At 37.9% G+C, this 21450-nt stretch overlaps 1 protein-coding gene across 1 annotated transcript; it reads right to left on the reverse strand.

Moving 5' to 3' along the window:
* Positions 1 to 4516: 4516 nt before the first annotated feature.
* Positions 4517 to 21344, reverse strand: RCHY1 (ring finger and CHY zinc finger domain containing 1). Its single transcript, NM_001163595.1, is given in 9 exon segments — positions 4517 to 4645; positions 7604 to 7724; positions 8653 to 8679; positions 8771 to 8829; positions 8939 to 8983; positions 10897 to 10975; positions 19269 to 19384; positions 19617 to 19736; positions 21255 to 21344. Coding segments are annotated over 9 exon segments (786 nt in total).
* Between the last annotated feature and the right edge of the window lie 106 nt (positions 21345 to 21450).

The following is a 21450-nucleotide window of genomic DNA, read 5'->3' on the forward strand; positions in this document are numbered from 1 at the left end:
ACTTCTGCTTCATTGACTGTGCCAAAGCCTTTGGCTGTATAGATCACAACAAACTGTGGAAAATTCTTATTAAAGAGATGGGAATACCAGACCACCTTACCTGTCCCCTGAGAAACCTGTATGCAAATCAAGAATAAACAGAACCAGACAAGGAACAACTGACTGGTTCAAAATTGGGAAAGGAGTAAGACAAAGCTATATGCTGTCAGCCTGCTTATTTCACTTGTAGGCAAAGTACATTATACGAAATGCTGGGCCAGGTCAATCACAGGCTGAAATCAAGATTGCAGGGAGAAATATCAATAACCTCAGCTATGTAGATGATCCCACTCTAATAGTAGAAAGAGGAACTAAAGAGCTTCTTGATGAGGGTGAAAGAGGAGAGTTAAAAAGCTGTCTTAAAACAACATTCGAAATAACTAAGATTTGGGCTTCCCTGGTGGCTCAGCTGGTAAAAAACCCACCTGCAATGCAGGAGACCTGGGTTCGCTCCCTGGGTTGGGAAGAACCCCTGGACAAGGGCTACCCACTCCATTATTCTGGCCTGGAGAATTCCATGGACTGTATAGTTCATGGGGTTGCAGAGTCTGACACAACTGAGAGACTTTCACTTTCATATGGCATCAGGTCCCACCAATTTATGGCAAACAGAGAAGGAAAGAGTAAAAGCAGTGACATTTCATTTTCTTGGGCTCCAAAATCACTGTGGATGGTGACTGCAGACATGAAATTAAAAGACACCTGCTCCTTTGAAAGAAAGCTGTAACAAACCTAGACAGTGTATAAAAAAGCAGAGCTATCACTTTGTAAACAAAGGTATGGAGAGTCAAAGCTATGGTCTTCCCAATAGTCATGTACGGATGTGAGAGTTGGACCATAATAGAAGGCTGAGCGCTGAAGAATTGATGCTTTTGAACTGTAGTGCTGGAGAAGCCTCTTGAGACTCCCTTGGACTACAAGATCAAACCAATCAATCCTAAAGGCAATCAGTCCTGAATATTCATTGGAAGGGCTGAAGCTGAAGCTCCTGTACTTTGGCCATCTGATGCAAAGAGCTGACTTATTGGAAAAGACCCTGATGCTGGGAAAGATTGAAGGCAAAAGGAGAAACAGGTGGCAGAGGATGAAATGGTTAGACAGCATCACTGACTCAATGGACATGAATCTGGGCAAACTCCAGGAGAAAGTGGAGGACAGAAGAGTCTGCATGCTGCAATCCACTGGGTCACAAAGAGTTGGACACAACTTGAAGATTGAATAACTTACAAGATGGGATGTTGGCTCTTTACTACTTGCATTTATTTTGGTTTACAACCAAAATTTTTCTAATTAAAAAATATTAAATATGTGTACAATATGAAAATAGGTTTTAGAAAAAAAAAACTGAGTTCAAAATTAAAATCTATGACACCATAAACAATAGTACTACTACAAACATGAACTAAAGTTAATATCATACAGAAATCCATATACAAGTTAAGAAGACTCTAGAAACTGCAAGAGGTAAAAAGTAAACAACTTGATACACATTTTATCAATGACAAAAGGGGCCAACAAGCTTCTATGCACCAAGAAATTCATAAACATATTGAGTTATTGGTATTTAAATTAATATAATACATACAAATTCTGCAGCATGGTATTCTTATATTCAGAACAAATAATTCTACCATATTACCATACACAAGATCAGACTAAGCATTTAACGTTCATTCCTACAAGCTTTCTGAAGTCTCTATGAACAAGAAAAGAATGAAGTTATCCATTAGAAAACATTAACAGTAGTAATCTCTGATTTTTTTTTTTAACCTTCTTTTCCTCTTTCCTACAATTTCCTACAATATAGCTATTTTTGAATCAGGACAAGCCAAAACATATTTTTAAGATTTTTCATTTTAAGTATCACATACTGAACACTAAAGGATTTCTGCTTGTCAATGAGAACTATTGAAGGATTTTAAGCACTGAATTGACAAACCCTTGAAGAAACCAAAGGCATTTGAAAATTGCTTCATGCATATGACTGGATGTCATAAACAAGCTTTTACATACCAATTCTGCATTATTTCACACAAATCTGGATTCTGAACTGAAGATATAACTAATCAGATTTAGAGTTAAAAAAAGACATCTAAAAATGAAAGGTCTATCAACTCAGGAGTTCCTCCATGACTTAGCTATCAAGAATAGTTCAGCAAAATCGAAGTTCGAATTAAAGGCAGCATGATACAGTGGGTTTGAGGTCATAGACTTGGACCTGATTCCCAGCTCTAACACTGAGTACCTTTCACTAACTCAAGCCTTTCATCTCTGAACTTCAGCTTTCTCATCCATGGAATGAAGACAACACGTACCCTACAGAATTACCATGACGATTAATGCTAATGCATAAGACTTGTCAACAGATGATGTTCAAATCAGAGCTTTGTTACTATTACATACTCACTGCTACTCAAACAGCAGGGGTTAAGACTCCATCTTCCAATGCAGGGGGGCACAGGTTTGACCCCCCGTCAGGGAACTAAGGTCTCATATGCTCCAAGGTATAGCCAAAAAAATTTTTTAAATCCATATGATTTAAGGAAGTTTAGCAGATTAGATAACAGAAATAAAAAGTAACACAACTGGAAAACTAATCTTTCCTTATCTGTATACTGACTTGTAATACCTAACAAGATAGCCCATTACTGGTTTGTTACACAAGTCTAAGCGGACACATTCTCCACTGACAAGATACTCTTGTGATTTCAAGTTATCTTTCTCTTCATGGTACAGAGGAGACCATTACAAATGAAAACTTCCTTTATAAATCTAACTTTCCCTTAAAAACCTTACCTTCTATCGTTTTCAGAGCTTCCACACAGCTCTTTCACAAAAATAATCAAATCAAAATAATCTTTATGCCAAAAAGGCGTATTCTGTGATGGCGTATTCTGCTCTCCTTCACTGTATAATAAATCACCCAACACTTAGTGCCTTAAAAAGGAAAAATAAAAAAATATATCCCATTCCTTCCTCAAATCAAGATCAGCACTCATGCTCTGCCCAGGCCAAGGAAATGGACCAAGGGAGAGAAGACAAGAAAAGCAGACAATATAGAATAAAGATCTGGGCCCCAAACCAGAAATCAATGCTGCTGCCTTAGCCAGGCAAAGAGATTTCAACAAAAGAAATAAATGTACGAGAAATCTTAGCATTTTTAAGAGACCATTTTCCTTATACATAGGAGACTCAACTAGATCAAAGTTGGAAACATAATTGGTGTTTAATAAAATACCTGTCAATTGATATATACACATTTTACTTCCTGTCTAAACCTTTTTATAAACAAGACTAAGTAGATACTGGGACACTGGTGTAAAAAAGTTTATTTCAGTTGCTCAGCCGCGTCTAACTCTGCAACTTTTTTCCCACGAACAGTATGAAAAGGCAAAAAAAAAGTTCAGGATCAAATATTTTTGTGTACCATGTTTCTGAATTAAGAGGTATATTCAATTCCATCATGAGTACCTGAAAAAGTTACATTCTATGCCACTTTGACTCATCCACACCTACTTTCAAGCACTGAGAAGAAAGAACCCATCCCATTCACAACAAAGGTAACCACTGCATACATAAGAAAAACAAGGAAAAAGCTAGTCGAGTATGAGGAACATTAGAATCTGAGGGCAGGAGCTTTCATCTCTATTGTTCACTGTTGTCTCTATATTGTCTAGAAGCATACTCAGCACATAATAGGTGTTCAATAAATACTTGCTGACTGAATGAATAAATTATTCTTTGAAAAAATAATTTTCGGCAACTAAAACAATTTTTTTCAATGTTATCTTAAGGCTTAGAAGAGTTCTGTTATTTTACATTTTTCCCAATTACTCTTATGGAAGAATACCTCAAAACAAAGAAAAGTGGATTTCTTTTACATCATTAGACTATAATGCTCTGAACCAAAAATAAATAGCATTGGAAAAAACTTTCTATAAAATACTGTTTCAATATATTTTTATTAGCAGTTATTACATCAAAATGCACATTTACAGGATCCGAAGGACTGTCTTAAAAATTCTAGTGTATATGTAATTAGATTTTAACAGTAAGATAGAACATATCCTCATTACAGCACAGCCCTTAAAGAATCAAGGATAATACTGAGAATTAAGTACAGTTCTATCAAGAACTAGAAATTAATTCTGTATGCATAGTGTCACTTAAAACAAAGTTCCAAGGAAGTATAAGAAGTCTATGGATGTGAATTTCAGTGGCAAACATCATTGACTTCCAAACAACTGACACCAAAGAAAGTTCCAATCAAAACACAAGCATGGTGTCTTTCATTCAGTGTAGAGCAATGATAATTCTATAAAGAGACCCTGAATCCTTAAGCCTTATAATATGCTTTTCTGCTCTGACATTAATACAAAACACATCAACTCTAATGCATAGATTGTGATGCACTATGACAAAAAGATAGCCTTTTTCTATCAGAAAATCCTTATTTTTGCAGTGCAATATAGGCTGTTCATTGCTGATCTAATGAAATTTTATATCTTCCAGCCTGAGTGGTATTGTAGGATTCACAAATATTACACTTCATGCCTAATATATGGAACTGAACTGTAGATCTTCCATTGCAATCATTGCAGAGAATCTGAAAAGAGATGAATTAAGTAAATTAAACCTTATTAACAGAAAGTGGTACTGTCTGTTCAAAATAATTTTGCAAAAATCATACTGAAGAGGTATCTTCCTGGCAGTCCAGTGGTTAAGATTTTGCCTTCCGATGCAGGGGGTGCAGGTTAGATCCCTGGTCAAGGAACTAAGATCCCACATGCCTTACAGCCAAGTAAAACCAAAACGTAAAACAGAAGCAATGTTGTAACCAACTCAATGAAGACCTTAAAACGGGTCCACATCAAAAAATCATTTAAAAAAACCATACTGAAGATGTGAAAACATACATATGTAAGTCTAAATATTTCCATAAATAGAATACCTTTTATTTGTTCACTGGAAATTCTAAGAGGCTATTAAGGTAGCTCTAAATTTAGAAATGGGAAATAGATGGGGAAACAGTGGAAACAGTGTCAGACTTTATTTTTCTGGGCTCCAAAATCACTACAGATGGTGACTGCAGCCACAAAATTAAAAGACGTTTACTCCTTGGAAGGAAAGTTATGACCAACCTAGACAGCATATTCAAAAGCAGAGACATTACTTTGCCAACAAAGGTTCGTCTAGTCAAGGCTGTGGTTTTTCCAGTGGTTATGTATGGGTGTGAGAGTTGGACTGTGAAGAAAGCTGAGCACCAAAGAATTGATGCTTTTGAACTGTGGTGTTGGAGAAGACTCTTGAGAGTCCGTTGGACTGCAAGGATATCAACCCTGGGATTTCTCTGGAAGGAATGATGCTGAAGCTGAAACTCCAGTACTCTGGCCACCTCATGCAAAGAGTTGACTCATTGGAAAACACTCTGATGCTGGGAGGGATCGGGGGCAGGAGGAGAAGGGGACGACAGAGGATGAGATGGCTGGATGGCATCACCGACTCAATGGATGTGAGTCTGAGTGAACTCTGGGAGTTGGTGATGGACAGGGAGGCCTGGCGTGCTGCAATTCATGGGGTCACAAAAGTCAGACACGACTGAGCAACTGAACTGAACTGAACTGAAATTTAGAAAATGAAAATGTGGATTTGCACTAAGTCTTATTTTAAAAGTTCCCAAATAGCATAAATAGTACTAGTACAAAAATTAGCATAGGAATAATCCGATCAACACTTAAAAACAAAAATTTCATTATTTTTCACTGACAATCTTAGTCAACAATTTTTTAGATATTTATAATATTTTTGCTTGTTAATATATTAAGTTCCTGGTCTTAGATGCCTCAAGAATGAATTAAAGTTCAAAAGAGTACTTTCTAAAGTTGAACAAAGAAAAGCTTTTGGTTCGTCCCTAAAATGACAGTAAGATGCCACTTAGGAATTAGTCTCTTCTCATACTGAGATCTTGAAAAATAAAAAAGGGTGTTAACATGAAAATAAATCAATATATTACTATGTAAGAAAAGTATTAACTTTAGAAAAGCCACACCATAATAAGTAGAAAACATCCAAATTTTCTCTAAATTATAATTTGGAAAGTAACTTTTTTTTTTCCTTTAGAGATTTTTCTTTGGACCATTTTTAAAGCCTTTATTGAATCTGTTACAATATTGTTTGTTTTGGTTTTCTGGCCATGAGGAATATGGGATCTCAGTTCCTCAACCAGGGACTGAACCTGCACCCCCTGGTGCTGCTGCTACTGCTGCTAAGTCGCTTCAGTCGTGTCCGACTCTGTGTGACCCCATAGACGGCAGCCCACCAGGCTCCTCTATCCATGCGATTTTCCAGGCGAGAGTACTGGAGTAGGTTGCCATTTCTTTCTCCAATGCATGCACGGAAAAGTGAAAGTGAAGTCACTCAGTCATGTCTGACTCTTCCCGACCCCTTGCACTGGAAGGCAAAGTCTTAACCACTGGATTGCCTGGGAAATCCTCCTGAAAATTAATTAAGAATATGATCTAAATGGAGAAGGTACTCACTGCCTAGACTGAGAGGATTAAGGAATGACTGCTAATGGTTGGAGTTTCTTTTCGGGGTGGAGAAAATATTTTAAAATTGATGGTGGTTATATCTTCAATACACTAAAAGGCACTGAACTGTCTGCCCAATTTAGATGGACGAGTTGTACGGTATGTGAATTATATCCCAATAAGGCTGTTACTTTAAAAAATGATCTAAACAGAATATAGCACACTATAGCCTCTAGTAAAACATAACACAACTAGCAGTATTACAAAAATAATCTTTCATCGACCTAACAATTATCCACATAAATTATGAAATGCTCCAGTGTAAATTACACAGAAAGTGATTTTTATTTGGCTTTGTTAAGGGGTTTTTATCTTTTTGTGTAGAAATATCTGAACTAAAGATTTTTGAAATTTTTTATGTCCAAAAATTATTAAAGCACCAGAAAGCTATCTACTTTCCAATTCTAATCTGTAAATGAATATGCTATTCTGAGACTACACAGCAGCACATCTCAATTAATGGAGAAAAGATGATCATTCTCCGTAAGACTAAAGGCACAGAAATACTTCTTACATTTTAGACTGCAGGCTAAGACCAAATTTAAAAGTCTTAGAATAAAAAGCAAACATTAAAAACCAAAAAGCAATCTTCAAAAAAAAAGTAAACATGTTTGCCTTAAATAAAATTTAAAATAATTAAAACATAATCAAAACAAAATAGCAGACCAATAATCTACCTCTACTCAGTTATTATCAATTGACTCTGTTAACTAATAAGTAAATAATTTAGAATGAAGCTTTTGCCTGCCATCTAGTGTTGGCAAGTACTGCACAAAGATATTCTTAGATTTTCTTTTTTCCTCTGAGTTCAGAATAACTAAAATTTAAAGGTTATATGGTTCCTCCCATTAATCATCACAGTGACATCTATGCTGAAATAGTACTTTTTAGACAGATTTGAGCAAAAGGGCAAAAATAAACATGAGCATCAACAAGGAACCTTAAAAGTCTTTTTAGGCATTGATTCTACTCACATCCACAGTCATGTTCTGATATTCTGAGGGCATAGGAGTCTGTGCTACCTCATCATCCAGTTGTCTCCAGTGCCTACTCATATCTAAAGCAGAGTGCATACACAATGGGCATCTGTAGCCTCTAGGAGAGATATAAAAGAGTTATTTTCCCAGTATTAAATGGAGAGTATATCAACTCGGGCTAACTGGTATATAACCCATCTAAAACAAGCATTATTCTATACTTCAAGACCATCTCACAAACCTTTTCATTTAAATCCTGTATCGTAGGGTATTTTTTAAACCTACTTCTTTTTCCTCAGTTCTATAAAATGGAGAGGAATTTAATATTCTTTGTAGAATATACGTAATATATTTTAAAAACCAATTAAACTGCTTTTTAGCTAAACAGCCTCAATTTCTTAATATATTCAGGCAAAGAAGAGATTGTATTCCTTAAAATTTATTCAGATCATGTTATTTTCTTTCTAAAAATTCTGAAACTGTTCCCTTCTATCTGGCTCTTAAATTAAAATTTCTGCTCATCAGTTTGCAGGACCAAAATACATTTACACAATTTCCTCTAACTATCTGCATCTCACTTTAGCATCCTTTCCCCACAACAAAATTAGCATTAGATAAATCTTGGTATGAGTTTTGGATTTTTTTTGCAGCTCATCATAGTGGACTAATACAACAGCTAATAATTTTGGGCAACATGTCTCAGCATTTTTATTTTTACAATGGTATGACTATCTCAACAGACACCAAGCTCCCCAATTAGTAGCCAGGGAATGAAAGGTATCTGTCTCAAATTGCAAATGAGATATGACATAATAGAAACATGAGGACTAAGGCAAAGTCCAGTGTTTCTCTCCCAACATGCTTTGCCCAATTTAACAGTACTCATCTATCCTACCCATCTCAAAGGAAATATCCACCATATCCAAATATGGTATAAGTAACTGGGAGTCTTGTCCATTCCCTTCCCCACTCGCCTGCAAAAAAAACAAAAAACAAAAACAGACATCTTACAGTAACAATTTTTTATAATCCCATCAAACACTTACTCTTTCAACATGTCTTCATAACACGTTCTGAAAGAAAATATAACATTATTTTAATGAAGCAAAAAGTATCTCCACCATTTCCAAACATTTTTGAGGAAAAAAAACAAAGTTACTTTACTTATGTAAAAGATGTCCACATGGCAAGACACGAGCAACAATACGAGATGTGTGAATGTCCTGTAAAAGCAAATAAAGTTGGTGGTTAATTACATGAATAAAATATAAATACCCAGTATTTTAAATTCAAAAGGGGCTATTTCCAAAGCAAAAAATATTTTAAGCTCACCTCCAAACATATTGGACAATCCTGCCGGGAAACATTTTCAATACACTGTTTAAAAGCAAAATTAAAATTACCAAAAGCTTAACTAGATGTTAATTATATAACCACAGCATTAATAACAAAAAACAAAAGAAACAATACCAACTTACTAAATGTAATAATGAACATTAATATGTTTCTTATATGTCAGACAAGAACTGAACAGTTAACTCTCACAACTATTTCAGGCTTTACACATTACCTGAAACAATGAAATTGCCTAATATATCTTAATTATTCAAATTATTTTCATTTTACAGATAAATAGTAATAGTTCATATTAAAGACATTTTACTACATGCCATATGTCAAGTTCATTACCTGCTATTCTCAATTAATTTCCACAACACTGAAACACATACAATTAGTTACCCCATTTCACAGATGAGGTATTTGAGGCCTGTGCATGCATTCAAGTGTGCTCAGTCATGTCCAAGGCTTTGTAACTCCATGGACTGTGGCCCACCAGGCTCCTCTGTCCATAAAATTTTCCAGGCAAGAATACTGGAGTAGGTTGCCATTTCCTTCTCCAGGGGATCTTCCTGACCCAGGGATTGAACCCGCATCTCGAGCACTGGCAGGCGGGTTCTTTACCACTGCACAACCTGGGAAATCCCTTTGAGATCTGGAGAAGCTAAATTACATGCTATCAAGAAATGGAAATATATGTGTGCTCCTGAGTTCTTAACTTGACAAGACAAGGTCTGATTAGGTGTGAAGAGGTAAGAGAAAGCATCAAGCCATAAATGATACCCAGGCTTTTTAGCAAACACCTGAGTAGATGATACCACCACTTACTAACAGAGACAATAAAAAAATAACCGAGAAACAAAACAAAAATACCATAAGAGAAACTGAGTATATAGTTTTCTAAAGACAACACAGCATATCTAACGGCAACACAGCATAGTTAATCAGCCTAAACTCAAGTCTGTAAAACCAGATCCAATCTTTTACCATCTCCTACAGTCTATTGATAAAGTACTTAAAGCCAGGACTAAAATCCTCAGGAGTCATCTTCATTCAGCCCCCATTCTCTCTCCCTTACACTTGTCACTGTACTCCCTATTGTCATTATTCACCTCAGTTTCTCTTCCTACCTCAGTATTTTAGGCTAGCTAGGATCTAGCAGGGCTTCTCTCGTGGCTCAGCTGGTAAAGAATCTGCCTGCAATGCAGGAGACCCAGGTTCGATTCCTGGGTCAGAAGATCCCCTGGAGAAGGAAATGGCAACCCACTCCAGTATTCTTGCCTGGGAAATCCCACAGACAGAGCTGGGCAGGCTAACAGTCCATGGGAACACAGAGTAGGACACAACTGTGTGACTAATTTTCACTTTTTCATTATCTAGTATCTTTTTAAAAACACCCTCATCAGATTCTCCATTCTCTCAATTCTTGGATAGAATCAGTACTATAAGCGATAGCTTATTAGATTTTCTCCTAAATAATGAAAAATAATTTTTAAAAGACCTAAGACCATGATATAAATAGGTCAAGCAATAGGTCAAAATTCTACATCCAAGTTGAAAATATTTTTATTGAAAAGGAATACTGGATTATCTAGGAATGCTATATTAACAAAAGGTTACACTGCTCTGTATTTCTCCTGTACCATACATTTTAAAAGCTATTCTCAAAACCAGTTCCAATGATAAGAATCCACAGGCTAATTTAGAGGCTGTCGACGTTATACTAATAACTGATGTTAAGTATTCTTACACACTATAGAGAAGAAAAGGGAACTGTACATCAAATATTCCAAGGTCTGTACTTTAGAACATTTACTTAATACTGCTTAAAAATAAAAAGCAACATGACAGTACTCAGTAACATCTGAAAGTTAGCATGCTTTTAAACAAATTAGGATTTTAGCTGTTTTCAAATATAATACTTTTTAAATCATACAAACTAAAGTACGTACCTTGTGCTTCCCTTGGAGATTCACTGCAAGGCATAAGTTACATTTCAAACAGTGGAAATAATCTTCCTTTGGACCAATTCTAAAAAAATAATGTGAAAACAAAAGATTACATATGTTTTTATTACATAGTTACTCATTATATATAAGTTCAGATTCACTATAAACAAAGTTCAAACCACACTGAAGAATATGAGGTGAATCCCTACCTCCCCAACATCACTCCCCAAATGCAAGCACTACAAACAGAATGGTATCTATCTTTCCAAGTATTTTTTTCTTCTATAAAACTGCATACACACATACATACAGATACACACGCTTTGAGTTTTATTTTTTACACAAATGGATTCTATCCTGTTTTGCAACTTCTTCTTCACTTAACAGTATTCCTTGGAGAGTATTCTATGTAAGAACATACAGAACCACTTTATTCTTCTTCAAAGTTACATAATATTAAATGATATGGATATATCTTAATTTTTTAATATTCTTTTATTGATAAAACTTACTATCTTTAGCCACTGCAATGATACAATAAATACCTCTTACAGATATCAGTCAACTACATATTGATGATTTTTCACAAAATTCCTAGAAGTGGAACTGTAGGGTCAGAAGGCAGTGCATCATCAGTTCTGATGCTATCAAACTGACCTCCAAAGACAGTACTGATTTATACTCCCCCCAATGTGTAACAGCACCCATGTTCCCCACACCCTAGCCAACACTGGTTACCTATATGACAAATAAAAACATCACTTTAATTTGAATTTCTCAAATGATGATACACAGAGCATATTTTACTATTTATGAGCTATTTGGACTTCTCTTGTGGATTGTCTGTTCACGTGCTCGGTTCATTTTTCTTAATAGGGTATTTGTCTTTTATAACTTTAAAGAAGCTCTTTAACTCAAGTATATGCTTGATTTACAATATTATATTAGTTTCAAGGATGTAGCATAGTGATTCAGTATTTTTATACATTAGATTCCATTTAAAATTATTGCAAAATAATGGCTACTGTTTCCCTGTGCTGCACCACCTGGGAAGCACGCTGTGCTTCCTTATGGCAACTCACTACAGTCAGTCCTGTCCGATTTTTTGTGACCCCATGGACTATAGCCCACCAGGCCCTCTGCCCACGGAATTTTCCAGGCGAAAATACTGGAGAGGGTTGCCATTTCCTACTCAGAGGATCTTCCCAACCCAGGGATCAAACCCACGTCTCTCACATCTCCTGCACTGGCAAGAGGATTATTTACCACTTAGCACCACCTGGGAAGCACAATATATTCTTGCAGCTTATCTATTTCCTAGACAGTAGCGGGTATCTCTTAATCCCATACCTCTATATCTTGCCCTCTCTGCTTCTCTCTCCCCCTAGCATCCACTAGTTTGTTTTCTATAACTAAGCCTGTTCATATTTTGTTATATATATTCATTAATTTTTTTAAAAAGACCCCACATATAAGTGATAATATACAGCATTTGTCTCTGTGAGTTCCTTCACTAAGCATAATACTCTTTAGGTCCACCCACAATACTGAAAATGGCAGAATTTCATTCTTTACTATGCTGAGTAATATTCCAGAGTGTGTGTGACAGAGAAGACAGTGTGTGTGTACACATCTTCTTTATTCATCTGTTGGTGAACACTTGCTTCGCTTCCATATATTGGCTACTGTAAATGATGCTATTATAAACTCCTGAACAAATGTACCTTTTTGAATTAGTGTTTTCACTTTTTTTGGATATGTATGCAAGAGTGGGGGCTTCCCAGGTGGCGCAGGAGTAAAGAATCTGCCTGCCAAGGCAGAAGACACAAGAGACTCGTGTTCAATCCCTGGGTCAGGAAGATCCCCTGGAGAAGGAAATGGCAACCCATCCTACCTGGAAAATCCCATGGACAGAGGAGCCTGGCAGGCTAGAGTCCATGGGGTTGCAGAGTCAAACAAGACTGAGCACCAAGTGCACACACACACATAGCACCCCAAGAATGGAACTACCCATGGTATCATATGGTACTTCTACTTTTAGTTTTTTGAGGAACCTAATTAAAGGAGTTCTTTATATATCCTGGCTTCCCTGGTGGCTCAGATGGTAAAGAATCCACGTGCAATGCAGGAGACCTGGGTTTGATCCCAGGGTCAGGAAAATCCCCTAAAGGAGGGCATGGCAACCCACTCCAGTATTCTTGCCTGGAGAATCCCATGGACACAGGAGCTGTGTGGGCTACAGTCCATGGGGTCACAGAGTCAGACACAAATGAGAGCAACACTTTTATACATCCTGGATATTAATCTTTTTCAGTTGTATATATTAAAATTACTTTTTGGTATGTCAACTATCTTTTTTATATCTTTTATCATATATTCATTTTAATTCCTAGGTAATAAAAGACATGACATTTCCATTTACGGCTTATGCTTCTGCCCCTTTTTTTAATTAATATTTTTATTTATTTTTGAAGGATAATTGCTTTATAGAATTTTGCTGTTTTCTGTCAAACCTCAACATGAATCAGCCACAGGTATACATACGTACCCTCCCTTTTGAACCTCCATCCCAACTCCTTCCCCATCCCACCATTCTAGGTTGATACAGAGCCCCTATTTGAGTTTCTTTAGCCATATAGCAAATTCCCATTGCTATCTATTTTACATATGTAATTAAGTTTTCATTATTCTTTCCATACATCTCACCCTCTCCCCATGTCCATAAGTCTACTCTCTATGTCTATTTCTCCACTGTTGCCCTATAAATAAATTGTTCATTACCATTTTTCTAGACTCCATATATAAGCATTGCAATACGGTATTTTCTCTTTCTGACTCACTTCACTCTGTGTAATAGGTTCTAGGTTCCTCCACCTCATTAGGACTCAAATGCATTCCTTTTATGGCTGAGTAATATTCCGTTATCATTATCTGAGCTGACTGTGGCTCAGCTCATGAACTCCTTATTGCCAAATTCAGACTTAAATTGAACAAAGTAGGGAAAACCGCTACACCATTCAGGTATAACCTAAATCAAATCCCTTATGATTATACAGTGGAAGTTAGAAATAGATTTAAGGGCCTAGATCTGATAGACAGAGTGCCTGATGAACTATGGAATGAGGTTCGTGACATTGTACTGGAGACAGGAATCAAGACCATCCCCATGGAAAAGAAATGCAAAAAAGCAAAATAGCTGTCTGAGGAGGCCTTAATAATAGCTGTGAAAAGAAGAGAAGCAAAAAGCAAAGGAGAAAAGGAAAGATATAAGCATCTGAATGGAGAGTTCCAAAGAATAGCAAGAAAAGATAAGAAAGCCTTCCTCAGTGATCAGTGCAAAGAAATAGAGGAAAACAACAGAATGGAAGAGACTAGAGATCTCTTCAAGAAAATCAGAGACACCAAGGGAACATTTCATGCAAAGATGGGCTCGATAAAGGACAGAAATGGTATGGACCTAACAGAAGCAGAAGATATTAAGAAGAGGTGGCAAGAATACACGGAAGAACCATACAAAAAAGATCTTCACGACCAAGATAATCACGATGGTGTGATCACTCACCTAGAGCCAGACATCCTGGAATGTGAAGTCAAGTGGCCCTTAGAAAGCATCACTACAAGCAAAGCTAGTGGAGGTGATGGATTCCAGTTGAGCTATTCCAAATCCTGAAAGATGATGCTGTGAAAGTGCTGCACTCAATATGCCAGCAAATTTGGAAAACTCAGCAGTGGCCACAGGACTGGAAAAGGTCTGTTTTCATTCCAATCCCAAAGAAAGGCAATGCCAAAGAATGCTCAAACTACCGCACAATTGCACTCATCTCACACGCTAGTAAAGAAATGCTCAAAATTCTGCAAGCCAGACTTCAGCAGTACGTGAACTGTGAACTTCCAGATGTTCAAGCTGGTTTTAGAAAAGGCAGAGGAACCAGAGATCAAATTGCCAACATCTGCTGGATCATCGAGAAAGCAACAGAGTTCCAGAAAAACATCTATTTCTGCTTTATTAACTATGCCAAAACTTTGACTGTGTGGATCACAATAAACTGTGGAAAATTCTGAAAGAGATGGGAATACCAGACCACCTGACCTGCCTCTTGAGAAACCTATATGCAGGTCAGGAAGCAACAGTTAGAACTGGACATGGAACAACAGACTGGTTCCAAGTAGGAGAACGAGTACGCCAAGGCTGTATATTGTCACCCTGCTTATTTAACTTCTATGCAGAGTACATCCTGAGAAACACTGGGCTGGAAGAAGCACAAACTGGAATCAAGATTGCCGGGAGAAATATCAATAACCTCAGATATGCAGATGACACCACCCTGATGGCAGAAAGTGAAGAGGAACTAAAAAGCATCCTGATGAAAGTGAAAGTGGCGAGTGAAAAGTTGGCTTAAAGCTCAACATTCAGAAAACGAAGATCATGGCATCTGGTCCCATCACTTCACGGGAAATAGATAGGGAAACCGTGGAAACAGTGTCAGACTTTATTTTTGGGGGCTCCAAAATCACTGCAGATGGTGACTGGAGCCATGAAATTAAAAGACACTTACGCCTTGGAAGGAAAGTTATGACCAACCTAGATAGCAAATTCAAAAGCAGAGACATTACTTTGCCGACTAAGGTCCGTCTAGTCAAGGCTATGTTTTTCCCAGTGGTCATGTATGGATGTGAGAGTTGGACTGAAGAAGGCTGAGCGCTGAAGAATTGATGCTTTTGAAGTGTGGTGTTGGAGAAGACTCTTGAGAGTCCCTTGGACTGCAAGGAGATCCAACCAGTCCATTCTGAAGGAGATCAGCCCTGGGATTTCTTTGGAAGGAATGATGCTAAAGCTGAAGCTCCGGTACTTTGGCCACCTCATGGGAAGAGCTGACTCATTGGAAAAGACTCTGATGCTGGGAGGGATTGGGGGCAGAAGGAAAAGGGGACAACAGAGGATGAGATGGCTGGATGGAATCACTGACTTGATGGACCCGAGTCTGAGTAAACTCCAGGAGTTGGTGATGGACATGGAGGCCTGGCGTGCTGCGATTCATGGGGTCGCAAAGAGTCGGACACGACTGACAGACTGACTGAACTGAACTGAACTTTCCACTGTGTATATGTACCACAACTTCCTTATCCATGCATCTGTCGACAGACATCTAGGTTGCTTCCATGTTCTAGCTATTGTAAATAGTGCTGCAATGAACAATGGGATACATGTGTCTTTTTCATTTTTGGTTTCCTCAGGATATGCCTCTTATTTTGAAAAATTTTTGAAACCCATTGCTCATATACATACTCTCCTATATACTTTTAATACTATGGCTTATAATTTTTATATTTTTCTTTCATCGATTTGAAATCCACTATGTATAGTAAAGGTGACACTGCTAGTTGTCCCCAAATTTCTCTTATTCTCTTCCTGCACAATATTAGCTGGGCACAAGGCTATACTGAATAAAAACTACTTCCCAACTTCCCTGGAAACGTGAACAGAAGACACAAATGAAATTCTGTCTTGTGCCCCTCGGAGAAAAGGGTGTACCTTCCCTTCACCTATTTCCCCCTTTCCACTGACAAGAATATGAGTTCTTTTAAATTGTGTAGACAAGGAAGCATCTTATGGATGCTGCTGCTGCTAAGTCACTTCAGTCGTGTCCGACTCTGTGCGACCCCACAGACAACAGCCCACCAGGCTCCCCTGTCCCTGGGATTCTCCAGGCAAGGACACCTGAGTGGGTTGCCATTTCCCTCTCCAGTGCGTGAAAGTGAAAGTGAAGTCGCTCAGTCGTGTCTGACTCTTAGCGACCCCATGGAGTGCAGCCTTCCAGGCTCCTCTGTCCATGGGATTTTCCAGGCAGATTACTGGAGTGGGGTGCCATTGCCTTCTCCATTCTTATGGATAGCAGGGCAAAAATAAGATAAACCTGGGCTTCTGTTTAACTACACGGTTCAGACTTTTCCCTGAGAAACATATATGTCTTTTTTGAGCCACTTGTTATTTAGCATTCTGTTACAACATGCTAAAACCATATTCTAATGAATACATAGAATTTTAGTAATCAATTTTTTGTTTCCCAAATGGATAATCAGTTATCTTAGTACCTGTTCTCCTGATCTGAAATGCCATTTTTGCTATAAATTCGTATGTTAAATATGTGAGTTTCTCCCTTTATTGTCTATTCTTATACAAAGAATATACCTTTTAAATTACTCACTTTGTCATGTTTTGGTTATGTGGAAAGGCAATCCCCTTGTTCTTCCTTTTCAAAATCTGCTCAGCTCTGTATATTTTCTCTTTCAGATGAAATTTACAATCAGTCTGTCCAATTCGACAGGTAAAACCCCTGCAGGAGACTCCACTGCTGCCCAAGACAGAATAACAGACAAGAGACTGGATCTACCCTCTTACCTAAAACTACCACCACACAACCCAAACAAAACATATGAAACAAGTTTCACTGAACACCAAGCAATGAAAGACAGTGACCTTCGAGATACAGAAAACAAATTAGGGGAGCCCTAAAACTGCCCTAGTTTACTGCCTAGAGCACTTTCAGGCAGTAGGACAAGTTGGAGGAACAAAAGCAGAGCCAAAAAGACTTGCTGATGGAGAAGATGAGCTGAGAGTCGAAGCAACCCAAGACTGTTGCAGCTCACAGGACAGAGCACCAGAGAGGACAGAGCTGCACAGGGGAACCCCTCAAGTATTTAGCAGGATACACAACAACTCATGCATGTGAAGAAACCCCCCAAGGCCAGGGAGAGAACCATTCAAGAGAACTAGAAGGAACAGTGTTCAGCACTCAGATACGGTCAGTATCAGTGTTTACTCCCTTTAGCTGGACTGGAAAACCTTAGAATTCATTGGGTACTGGGCTGATTCCTCAGGAAGGTACTGCCTCAGTGGTAAGGAATAATTACTCCTGGAATAAGCACACCTCCAGATCCATCTAACAAATTATAAAAGCAAGTCCCAGAAGTATCAAACTGTTCAAAGTAACTTAACTATATCCCAAAATAAAGTTCAAGAAGATTAGCAGGAATATGAAAAGTTCCCAACAAGGTAAAAATCACAATGTCTGGTATCCAACAATGACCAGTCACCCAAAAGACAAGAAAATCAACTAAAAAAATAATTGAACAATCAAAATCAATCCAAACTGACACAGAGGTTAGAATTAACAGAGAAGAACATGAAACCAATTATTATTACTACATTCCACGTGTGCAAAGAGGAAAGTGAAAGTGAAGTCGCTTAGTCATGTCCTCCGACTCTTTGCGACCCGTGGACTGTAGCCCACCAAGCTCCTCCATCCATGGGATTCTCCAGGCAAGAATACTGGAGTGGGCTGTCATTTCCTTCTACAGATATAAAAAATTTTAAAAAGACCCAAGTCAAATTTCTAGACATAAAAACTAGAAAAGGGGGTTTGCTTATGATTGTCACATCTTTTGGTATATTTGTTATCCTTCCTTAAAAACACCTTAAGGGACCTCCCTGGTGATCCAGTCGTTAAGACTCCAAGCTTCCAACACAAGGGGCACAAGTTCAATTCCTGGTCAGGGAGCTAAGATCTCACATGGCACAGCCAAAAAACAAAACACTACATAAAAATGGAAAGTGATTTAAAATTCTCCAATAGAAACAAGGAGAAAGGACTGACATAGGACACTTGGAGCTCCAACACTGGTTAACATTCTAATTCTTAAAAACAGTGGTTTGATGTATTAGTATACTTTAAAACATACATTTGTTACATATATGCTTCTGGACGTAACACTTTAGGATTTTTAGAAAGAAAAAAATTCCTATACACCAACAAGTCAACAGTAGCTTGTCAGTGGGTGGCTGGACTAAAGACTATTTTATTTTCATTCTTTCTACTTTCCTGTATCATCCAATTCTTAAGCCTATACTGATTTTATCAAAACTTTTGATAAATTTTTAAACTAATTTTCAAAAAGGAAAAATCTACCCTAATTTTTTACCTTAGCTTTCTACAAGCCACTTCATATAAAAGCATAATTTCTACCCCAAATTTAAAATTTAAATAAACACACAATTGTTGATGGGCTAAATGATGAAGGCATGAAGAAATTTTTAGGGCAATGGAAATTTTTTTTTATCCTTGATTTGTGATGATGGTTAGGGTTAGGGTTAGGAGATATATTTGTCAAAGTTACTGAACTGAACATTTAACATTAAAGCATCCCATAAGATGTAATTCTGAAAGTTCTCTGTCCATGGAATTCTTCAGGCAAGAATACTGGTGTGGGTAGTAGCCATTCCCCGATATAATTATATTCCAATAAGGTGATTTTAAAAATTATTATTCCTAAGATATATTAGAAATAATTTAAAAAGAACATTTTACATACAGTACCTACAAATTCCACAGTTTTCACAATGATACTGTTTCTTGTCTTTGTCAAACAGATGGCATACACTGCAATAATATTCTCCAAACAATGTGCTACATTCCTCACAAGTCTGTTGTGCCTAAAAAACAAAAAATAACTAAAAATATACAATTTGCCAAAACATTTTGAATTACTAATTTAAATGTCCAGATTTTTTCTTAATGTACATGCAGTTTTATCTTTACATGTTTTCCTACATTTAAACCCAAGACACTGCGTATTTTAAGGGCTATTGCAATATTCTTTATTAAATTTTTAAAACCACATTAGTACACGTTTAAAAAAAATAGAAATATGTAATAAAATCTTACACGCTGAATTTTTTCACAGTTTATGCACTGCACTTCCTTTACTTTAAAGCGATCTAGTTGATGATCTTCATTGTTATCATGACACAATCGGCAAGTATAAAGCTTGTCACAGCAAGGTGCCTAATCCCCAGGTGAGGGAAAAAAGAAAAAAAAGGCATAAGCAGCAAGACAAGGCAAGTTTGAAATAATGCAAAAAGAAATTTCTTTCTCCTCCTCCTGGAACAAGATCAAAGATTACAACCAATGGATCATTTGGTAAACTGATAACTACACATAACATTTCACTGTTTTCCCATCAACATCTGGGTCTCTACCAAGTTGAACACAACCCTGCAGTTCAAAACAAGAATTATAAAAGACGGCCATCCCTAAACTGAAAAGTTAATCTCACAATACCCTAAACTTATTCTCAGCATTAAGTAGCACGCAGGCAATTTCTACTTAAGACATTCCAGATAAATTCATTTACCAACTTTAACGCTGAAGCATTAGTCCACTTAAGTTTACCACACATCAACTGTCTTAAAGTTTGGAGGACACAATAAACGTAAAAGACGTCCTTGTTTTCAAGATTGGCAAAGACTTCCAGTTGTCCAAGACAAGAAAGTCGACTCTCTCCTTCTTCCTGGACACATGACTGCCCAGCTATACTACTGTTTCCTTGCTGTTACTTGTGGGTCAAATGACTTAAGTTCTTAGCAACAGAATACACACAGAATAAAATCAGTGCCTCTCCTGGGCCTAGGTATTAAGAAGCTAGGCATGTCTCTTCCCCCGCGCTCCCTTCTCCCTTTCCACCAGATGAAACCTGGACATGGCAGCAGCCCAGTTGATGACTATATGCCCTAAAACATAGTTAGCAACACAATAGAGAAAATTTGTCCAAGGAGTGGTCATGTGAAACAGCCTCATTACCAAACTAGATCATTCACTCACCTTGAATTGTGAGGTGAGGAGAAATAAACTTTTATTCTTTAACTCACATCACTACTAGGTCTTTTTGTTACAGCAACTTAGCTTTACCCTAACTAGTACCTCAAAAAGTCTCTAGGCCAAGAAGCTAACCTTATATCATACCTTCCAGTACACTGTGAACTTTAAGATCCACTCATTCCTGAAGACTTCCTATGCCATGACTTACTGTAACATAGTTCATTCCTTCCGCTTACGTTTTCTGCCTGGCAGACTTAGGCCTACTCACACTAAAATGAAGCTGGCAAGCTATAAAACTTATTTACTACAGGAGATCAAAGTGTATTCCGAGTCTCCACTCGCTTACCCGCCTTCCATTATTTCATCACACACCTGAAAGTGATCCTGGGAAAAGCCAGCACAGGCCCGGGGCTACCTCTGCCTACTTCCAGCACCAAAACACTAAATAAATGAACCCCCTGATAAGGTAACCGATGGGCAAGGCCAGGTTTTTGCCCACCGAGAACTTTGCTGGCAAACTACAACACAAAGGTGGAGCCAGTGGTCGCCTTGACAAAACATGCTCTTTACGGCAAGAAGCCAGTCAGAGGTGAAGTTTTCCTGACAACAGCTTAGCCCGACAACAAACTTAACCCAAGCTTCACGTCCCGGCCCACTCCACCCCCAGCCCGGCGGAAGCTGTTAAGAGCCCAGTGAAATCGTCACCTTCAGGAGACATCCCCTGTCATAGTGCTCGCAGCCCCGCCGCCTTTGGGCTTGCCCGCGGGCGCCATCTTCCAGCGTCGAGGAAGCCATCGCCTCCACCTCCCCTCAAACTCCACGACCCCTTCCCCCAGGCCAAAAGTTACTCCCAGAAAAGCAGCGCCGCTCTAGCCCACCCCGTCCCGGCTGCAGCGGCCTC

This window comes from Ovis aries, chromosome 6 (assembly GCF_016772045.2).
Source record: "Ovis aries strain OAR_USU_Benz2616 breed Rambouillet chromosome 6, ARS-UI_Ramb_v3.0, whole genome shotgun sequence".
In the NCBI taxonomy this organism is placed as follows: Eukaryota; Metazoa; Chordata; class Mammalia; order Artiodactyla; family Bovidae; genus Ovis; species Ovis aries.